A 9,411-nucleotide genomic window follows, 5' to 3' on the forward strand; every position below is an offset into this window, starting at 1 on the left:
CTTGAAACTACACTCTTGTATTAAAATTAAATGAGATTCGATCTTTGATTTTGTTTATATAATTTGTTTTCTTCATTTTGTATCTATCAAAGAATTTCTTTCTCATCCCACAAATGAGAAAAAGAAAAAGAAAGCCAACCTTAGAAAATACAAGACATCTAAAGTGTTTTAAATGAGTAAATACACACTGTAAGTCTCTTCAACCTTCTATCACATTTCCTTTTCTCTGTCTGTAACACATAATAATAAGAATCTACAGAATTATTACAACAACAAACCCACATGTATGGACTAAATAAATTACAGCAAAAAAAATTTTAATTAAATTAAATTGAGACAAAACTACAAAGCAATCACCACCCTTTCTTTCTTTTTTTGCTTCGTAAAATCATAAATATTTGTTCTTCCTTTTCCTTCTCTCATTCTTATGCTATATATATATTAAACCCAACCTTTTTTTTCTCGACTATCTCTCTTACACCAACCACTTTCTGTTTTCATTTCTCTTACAGTAGAGAAACTAAGACAAAGGAAAAAGCTCCTTTTCTTTTTCCTACCCTTTTGCTTCAGAAAATTTCTGGGTTCTTTTTTTTTCCTTCCTGGGATTTTACTGGGATTTAAGCTTAGGTGTTTAATGGGGTTCAAGGAAGTGAAGTTTTGAATCGTGAAGTTTTTTTTTTTTTGTGGAAAATGGGGGAAGCAGAGAAGGGTTCAATGTTAAAGCAGACACTTAAAAATCTTTGTTGCAGTAATGGGTGGTGTTATGGTGTTTTTTGGCGCTTTGATCAGAGAAATTCCATGTAAAGTTTTGTTCTTTTGTTTTTGTAATGTTTGCTTCGTCCTTGTTTTCTTATCTATTTCGTTGGTTTCTTCCAAATTTATATATTATCTTTGGCTTTTAGTTTGTTTCAAGATCTGAACTTTTAGCTGCATATTCTTCTCTCTTTTTTTCACTTCATATTTTTGCCATGCATGTTTCAATCCATACCTTTTTTTTCCTTTTCTTAGAATTTTTTTGTTAATTAAAGAAAATCCAAATATGGTGATTTTATTACTAAAATTCCTTCCCAATTTGTTTTATATCCTCCAATAAGAAGCAAATAAAGAGATAGTTTACCGTGATAAACATCATTTTCTTAGTTTCCTATACTAAATTAAAGTGACTTTTTCATTTTTTTTTCTAAACATGGATTTTTGTACTTGGAACTTTAACAGGTTGTTAACAATGGAAGATGCCTACTATGAAGAACAAATGAGGCCATTGTTTAACAGTATACTTCAAAAATTCCACATCCTGGGTGAAGGGTATGCTTGATTATCAACTAATCTGTTTCAGTTTTTGCTGCTTCTTTTTTAATCCAATAATTGTAGTGAAAATACAGTCAAAATTTGGCCAAAAAAAAAAAGAGAGAGAGAGTAAAACAAGGATCTCTAACAGCAAAATCTTGTTGTTGTTTTATTTTTTGTCAACTTAGGATCATTGGCCAAGCTGCTTTCACAGGAAAGCATCGATGGATTTTCTCAGACTCCTATGGTAAAAGTTCAAATAGTTACACTGGAAATCAAATTACATTTCAGGTACGTTTTTTCCCATTTCTGCTTTTCCCTCAATTTTTTTCTTACTTTTCATTTTTGGGTTACTTTAATACTCCCCCTATGTCCCATACATACTGTTTTGCATGCTTATAACTTTTGGTAAGTCAAAGAAACAAGCATTCTAGTTTTTGCAAAATAAAAAAATAGGACATATGGCATTGCAATGTTTTAGTCTATAATTTGAGATTTTCCCCCCATTTTGCAGGATGAATCTGAGTTACAAAATCAATTTTCATGTGGGATCAAGGTAACTTTTGAATTTGACAAAAATGTTACCCTGTGAGTAATATTTCTCTATGTTTGTATTATTTACGATCGAATATGATCTGCAGACAATAGCAATAATCTCTTTGGGAAGACAAGGAATGGTTCAGGTTGGATCCACACAAAAGGTAAGTACATATGAAAATGAATGATATAATATATTCTTTTTTATTAGTATTTAGCGATTCTATTTTCAGTCTTATCTGTTCATGTTTATATGGATTACCCAAACTAGTGTATTTGGTTAGTCTTCTTTATATTTTGATTTCTACTTCAGAAATATATAATTAAAGCAAATGGATTGATAAATTAATTTGCAAGTAAGCATTCATCCCGTGCACAAGCACCCCTGTTGCAAAAATTTCTAATTATTGTTTGCTGTGGTTGCAGATTTTAGAGAGATTGGACTTTTTGGATGAAACAAAGAAGATATTTTGTGATGTGGGGAGTTTTCATGGGTTTACCCCTTTGGAAATTGAAGCTTGCAATCAAGACGATCGTTTTGCGGCACTAGGATCACGTGGAAATATTTACAATGAGAATCTGGCAACTGAACTGTATGGCTTCCCTAGAGAGCCAAAAGGGTGGCCATGTTCCTTAAAAAATGCCACTGAATCCTCCATTTTCATGCGCGAGATTCGAGACCCAAGTGTAAACTCGGTGGTACAGAACTTACCTCATCTCAGAAATCAACTGCAAACAAGTAATGCAGAAGCTCTATCTTTATCGTCCGGTAAGATCTCTCCTGTTAACTGCTTGGCTGCTTATACCCCTTGCACTAGTACATGGCGTAGTGAGGGTTCAATTTTAACTTCATTTGAGACATCATTTCCATCGGAAAGTGGAATATGGGATTCACCGAATATGCTTCCTAAGGCAAACGATCTTGCAGTTAGTGGAAATATGGAACAAAAGTTGCAAGGTGCTTCGACATTCAGTTCACTTTACGGCATAGGGGAACTTGTTGATGCAGAATTACCTACTCTAGACAGCTATGGGAAAACAGCTGAGTATCAATGTTCTTTTGGCACTAACAACGGCCTTCTTGATGATGCGATTAACCTACAAAGAATCACTGAGGAGTTTAACCCAGCTGACTTTACAATAGATCTCTGTAACTCCTTTAATCTGGATGATCTTTCTCAGTTGTTTTCTCCTTTGCCCCGGCATGACATCAATGGAACAGGAGCTACTATCATTAGTGATGTTTCATCTTCAGTGGGAGTTACATCAGTGTCATCTGCTCTCGTTGGAGGTGATACCTTAGTTGACATTCCTGTCCGACAAACAGCTAATTCATTGCAAAGCTCCATCACTGAAGCATCCATATCTAATGCAGAGAAATCTACCATTGTTCATGATAACGGGACTGATCTGTTCGATGGTGTGGGGCTTGATTATGCATTTGGAAAAACTGGGGAGTCCTTGGAAGATATTATCGTGCCATTGCTACATGGTGATAACTCAACTGTTACTTTAGGATTGTCGGAAACCATTTCGCAATTGGATGCCCGTGCCATGAATGGCAAGCGAAAAGGCTTATTCTCTGAACTAGGCCTTGAAAAGCTTCTAGATGGTGTTAACAATTCTTCTCATGCTACGAAATCTAGTGTTGAGGATCAACTTTCTATTACTAAAAGAAGGAAAACTGAAAGTTCTTCGTCTAGTTTTTGTCAAGGTCAGTTTGTGGGTCATTCTTACTCTGCCGGGAGCATGAATCCAGTGCATCATTCACATACTATATTCAACAAAGACATTCATCGAAAATCACAAGTTGGTGCGTGGATAGATGATAGCTGCAGTGTAAATGGTGGCCAAGCTGTTGCTGCAACTTCAAAGAAGCCAGCCAAGAAAAGAGCTAAACCTGGTGAAAGTACTCGACCCAGGCCCAAAGACCGTCAGTTGATCCAAGATCGTATAAAAGAGTTGAGAGGGATTATCCCACACAATGGAAAGGTACTAGTGATTACTCTTTTATTTAAGCATTATCGCTGAAAATTATTTCTGGTACCAAATTGCAACACAATGAAGTATTTGATTCATTATAATGTGGCTTATGTTATTTCCATAATGCAGCCATTGAGCATTGATCATTTACTGGAGCAGACTATCAAATACCTTATTTTCTTGCAAGGCGTGACAAAATATGCGGACAAGATTAAACAAGCTGATGAACCAAAGGTAACCTGTTGTTTTATTTCAGTGACATGTGATGCTGAAGAAGCCCAGAGTTTGGTGATTGTAGTTCACTAATGCGTTAATAAACTTGCTTGGGCTTTAGATTATCGGCAACGAGGATGGAATGCTTCCAAAACATAACATGATAAGTGGTGGTGCTACATGGGCATTTGAAGTTGGGGCTCAGAGTATCCCTATTGTAGTTAAGGACCTAAATCCACCTGGCCAAATGCTTATAGAGGTATGAAAAGACTCCTCAAAGTTGGTTAATTAAACAATCTTGGCAGTATTACTCAAGCTCATCATTTCTTGGTTGCAGATGCTCTGTGAAGATCAAGGATTCTTTCTTGAAATAGCAAATGTCATTCGGGGCATTGGGTTGAATATCTTGAGGGCGGTGATGGAGCTCCAAGAAGATAAGATATGGGCACGGTTCATTGTTGAGGTAAATAACAAAGTTAAGAATTCAAAACAACGTACTAAGACTACTTAAAAATGATTTCAAAGAACTGACCCTAAAGTGAATATGACAGGCAAAGGAGCAAGTTGAAAGGACATGTATAATCTGGTCTCTTCTCCCGCTTCTGCAACAGACAGGCGGCAGTGGGATTGATTCTGCCAGTCAGCCAAGCAATGATGTGAATGGTGGGATTCCGCTATCAAACAATTACCTGCAACCTTTTCCGCTACCTCCTCTCAACACGGCTGAGACATTTCAATAATTAGAACACACATTTAAGGGTTCCAGAAGTACCTTGAGCATTGACATCTAAAGGGCCTGCGGTGATTGGTGTTCTGGTAATTGAAAAGCCAAAACTGAAGATTTCGTTGCATTTTCAACTTCCTTTAGACATAATGTATATGGTTGACTAGGAAATATTCTCAAAGGAGCAGCAAGCGATTTGTCTGCACCCCATACCATCTCTGAAAAAGTGAGGAGAGACCATGGAATGGTGGAGCATGCCTACACAAGTAGCAAGAACCTGATCGAAACTCATTTCATCATCTGCGGACCAAGCTGGTTTGAATTATAGATCTTAGTTTTTAGCTTATTGCATGCTGCTCCTGCAATAGTTTGTTCATAATCCAAAGCAAATGACACAGTTGTAGGCTAACAGCTAATTAATTTTTTTTTCTTGGTCCTTTTGTGGTTGTTTGATTAGCAAATAATCAAATAGAATTAGCTTGCTTTGTCTCCCCGAATGTTGCATTACTGCGATATATACTTGCTTGAAATTTCCCTTCAGATTAACTTGTTTATACAAATTTTAATTACATGCAAAGCATTCCAAAAGTTATTGGATTCATGGAAACAGACAAAGGGTTAAACATGGTTCGCACTTTGATATATACTAGAAAAGTAAACCCTTGTTGAGTGTAATGCAAATTCTGATAGCTGAATTGGCCTTTCAAATCAGTGCACTGCAGCGGATAAGTGTTCTCTCCATTCAAGTGAAATCAAAACAAGTCAACGCAAGCCTTGTTTAACATCTTATTCCCTCCCCACTTTATTCAAAGATGGGGAACCTTTATGGTCATATTCAAGACCTAATTTGCCTTGGGGATGAGATTTTATATACTGGGGCTATATTATTTTATGAATGTGATGTCCAGCTTATTAAAAAAATGATATTTGATAACTTTTGCAAATTGATTCATGCAATGCAAAGCAAATATACATATAAATTGTAATAGCACATAATATCACTGTGATGATTTCACAAATAAATAAAAATGAAGATATCGAAATACTTTAACTAAAAGATTGGTGCTGTTTCCTAATTTTCTTATCTGGAAAAGACAAGATTAGAGAGGATTCCATTCAGAGATCCACTAAAGAGTACAACTAAAAAAATGCCAAATTTATAGAATTTTCTTTGACCTAAATCTTGGTTGGCTGACGTTTTGCTTTTCTATTTAGGACACATTATTTCAAACACCTCCCCCAACATAAACTTACTTTTAAATCAAATATTTTTTTTATCCGGTCACAAATCATCATCTCCTTTTTAGTAAGTCTCTCTTAATAATATTATTTTCAGAATTTAAACTCGAATTTTCTCTCTATAAATATAATAAACTTTACCATTGCACTCAACTCTTGTTAAGAATTGTAAACTAGAGATTACTTTTTCCCCGCACTTCATACTTGCATCCACATCATGACCTTAATAATACCTAATAAAAAATAAAAAATCCCCCATGCTATTGGGATTTGTTTTTAATAACATTTTCTTGAAAAGATCAGCAACACATATTCAATGTCCTTTATATACAGTCCAATAGTCATATTGATTTTGATCACCAAAGCCTCATCCTCATATTTGCATGCCTTTGCTGTCCTTGCTTCCTACACTCAACATATCAACAACAATCATTTCTGTTATAAACCCAACTTAGTGAAAAAAAAAATGGCTTCTGGGAAGGAATTATGTGAGGGAGTGGAATGGAGAATAAGGGTGGTTGATGGCTCATCCGAGGTTTTGGTTCCACCTACAGGGCTTGCAAGAAAGGTGTGGCTAAGAACAAAAGGCTTAATTTCAGGTTTGCGTATGAAAGTGCGGATGTTTCTGAAGCAAGCATGGGACATGGGAGCTAATGATCCTAGAAAAGTGATCCACTGCATTAAGGTAGGACTAGCACTCACAATTGTATCACTGGTCTACTTCATGAGACCTTTGTATGATGGTGTTGGAGGCAATGCTATGTGGGCTATTATGACTGTCGTAGTAGTATTCGAACCCACAGTTGGTAAGTAACTAAGTATCCAATTCCAAGTTCTTCAAAATCTACTACTTCTGTACTTTTTTCCCTGGTACAAACGTTTTCTTTTCTTCATCACAGGCGCCACCTTATACAAATGTTTGAACAGAGTTTGTGCAACTTGTCTGGCTGGTTTTCTTGCCGTCGGGGTACACTGGATCGCGAGTCAATCCGGAGACAGATTTGAACCCTTTGTCGTAGGAGCATCGATTTTCATATTAGGTATGTTGTTTTCATTGTGTTTTGTTAATGCTGAAGCTGAACCTTGGTGTTACTTATCTTTATTTCATTTTTTTCAGCTTCGATAGCAACCTTCTCGAGATTCATTCCATCAGTGAAATCCATGTTTGATTATGGTGCCATGATCTTCATCCTCACCTTTAGCATCGTTGCTATATCAGGCTATAGGGTGGATAAGTTATTTGACCTGGCCCATCAAAGAATATCCACCATTATCATTGGAACTTCCTTATGCATTCTTGTAATCATGCTGGTCTGCCCCATTTGGTCCGGTCAAGAGCTCCATAGCCTCACTGTTCGTAACATGGACAAACTCTCCGATTCCCTCGACGGTTGGTTTCGTTCTCGTTCGCAATATGCTTAGTTTGTTCTTACATGACATGCTAAGAACCTATCTTTCTCACCACGGTTGCAGGTTGTGTAAGACTGTATTTTACCAACAGCAATGGAGAAGATGATCAAAAGTTGCAAGGTTACAAGTGCGTGCTGAGCTCGAAGGCATCAGAAGAATCAATGGTAAGTCCGACACCAAGTTTGAGAAACATAAGAAGACTATTACGTCTTTGATCTGATTAGTAAATTGGCATGATTTCCTGTAGGCAAATTTTGCTAGGTGGGAGCCTTCCCATGGACGTTTCAACTTCCGGCATCCATGGAAACAATATCTGAAAATCGGGGCATCGATGCGCAGTTGTGCTTACTGTATAGAGGCTCTCAACAGTTGCATCAACTCAGAAAATCAGGTCATAACTAGTCCAAATTGTTTGATCTGATTATCTGTTCCATGATAATGATATAATAGAGGTACTAAACATAGGCTGCCATCACTTTGCTTTATGTTCTACCCAGGCAGCTGAATCAATAAAGAAACATCTAAGCACTAGTTGCTTGAAAGTAAGCTCTAGCTCTTCAAGTGCCATAAAAGAGTTAGCAGAATCTGTGAAGAAAATGAACAAGTCACCCACCATAGATTTGTTGGTTGAAGAAATGAACAGCGCACTGGAAGAACTTCACAATGACTTAAAATCTCTTTCTCATTTGCTGAATCCATCAACAACTGCAGAAAACCAAATATCTGCAACTGGTTTAGTCCCTTTCATGGAAATCATACCAGTGGTGACTTTGGCTTCTATACTAATTGAAATCTCTGTGCGGATTGAAGCTCTTGTGGGTTCTGTGGAAGAACTAGTCAAGGAAAGCGAAATGAAAGATAAGATTGTAGCAAAAGAAGAGAAACCTGAAGAACCATGAAGGCTCTTCAAAGGGTCTGAGTTCCTAAAAATGAATTCATATAGTAAGAAAGAAGAACAAAAGTAAAGCATCGGTGTAAAAAATATTACATAAAACACACGAATGTAGGAGTTAGTAGGAAGATGGTAAGAAAATTTGCTTCACTCCTAGTTGCTTTAAATGACTCATTGATTGCTGGCTGTTGGCCTCGCCATTGTTCCTTTCCGATTACTATCAAGTATTGAAAATATTTATTATATATTTTTTAAAGCATTTGATAATCAAATTAAATTTTATTATGTTTTGAAATAATATAAATTACTATTTAACATTTATCTAAAACTATCTAAACTAATATAAATTATTATAAAATAAATATAAAGATTTATTATTATCAAATACCATAATTATATTCATTACTTATTTTTTTATTAATATATCAAACACTTTTATAATATTAGTCTTAAATATCATACATTGTGAATATATTATATATTCTTATTTCAACATTAAAGAAATATTTGCACTCTATGTTTAAAATATGAATATTTCATCGTTACAAACTTGATGTAAATAAAATAATTAAATAATTTAAAATAAAAATATATTGTTTATTGATTAAATTGAATAGTTCAAATTATAATAAAAATATAATTAAAGATATATTATTTCATTTTGAATAAAGGTAAAAAGGAGAATTTTATCTTGAAATTTTATGAAAATATCTTAAAGATTAAACTTCAAAAATAAAAATAAAAATATGTTGATGATTGAGATTAGAATTTGATTAAATTTGTATAAGCACGCTAATAATAGATAATAATAATTAAGATTTTAATATATTAAAATTACAAATATTTTTATTATTTAATAAAACATTTATATTTTACTGTATTAATGTTAAAATATTAATTTCAGTAATAAAAGCTATCTTAGCATTTTCTTTTTCTAATTTAAAACTAACTAACAATGTTATTAATTAAAAAGTAAATTCAAATTGTATCTCGAATTAAACTTTAGAAATCATAATATAATTTTTAATTTTTTAATAACTTATTTTTGTAAGTGTAACAATTATTTAGATTAATTAATCTAATTGTATTATAAAAAATTACAATGGAATAAAATAAAGATAAATTT

General features: G+C 34.4%; 2 protein-coding genes across 3 annotated transcripts; both read left to right on the forward strand.

The window, feature by feature from the left end:
- Positions 1-297: 297 nt before the first annotated feature.
- Positions 298-5,284, forward strand: LOC107950721 (transcription factor bHLH157). 2 transcript variants are annotated; one of them, XR_001698159.2, is made up of 11 exons: positions 315-800; positions 1,216-1,305; positions 1,476-1,578; positions 1,802-1,843; positions 1,929-1,988; positions 2,251-3,816; positions 3,937-4,041; positions 4,142-4,279; positions 4,358-4,483; positions 4,572-4,836; positions 4,912-5,284. XR_001698159.2 is itself a non-coding variant. In XM_016885641.2 (10 exons), exons 1-10 carry the CDS (start codon positions 691-693, stop codon positions 4,758-4,760), a joined length of 2,529 nt encoding a protein of 842 aa, XP_016741130.1. In that variant the 5' UTR covers positions 298-690; the 3' UTR covers positions 4,761-5,284. The 2 variants fall into 2 exon arrangements, 1 of the variants encoding a protein (XP_016741130.1); XM_016885641.2 differs by having other exon boundaries at positions 298-800; positions 4,572-5,284.
- A 914-nt stretch (positions 5,285-6,198) lies between these two features.
- LOC107950719 (aluminum-activated malate transporter 10) lies at positions 6,199-8,530 on the forward strand. Its single transcript, XM_016885640.2, has 6 exons — positions 6,199-6,789; positions 6,883-7,023; positions 7,101-7,373; positions 7,457-7,557; positions 7,641-7,784; positions 7,891-8,530. The coding sequence occupies exons 1-6, from the start codon at positions 6,300-6,302 to the stop codon at positions 8,290-8,292; spliced, it is 1,551 nt and encodes a 516-aa protein (XP_016741129.1). The 5' UTR covers positions 6,199-6,299; the 3' UTR covers positions 8,293-8,530.
- The last annotated feature ends 881 nt before the right edge of the window (positions 8,531-9,411 follow it).

Source organism: Gossypium hirsutum, chromosome D03 (assembly GCF_007990345.1).
Source record: "Gossypium hirsutum isolate 1008001.06 chromosome D03, Gossypium_hirsutum_v2.1, whole genome shotgun sequence".
Taxonomy (NCBI): Eukaryota; Viridiplantae; Streptophyta; class Magnoliopsida; order Malvales; family Malvaceae; genus Gossypium; species Gossypium hirsutum.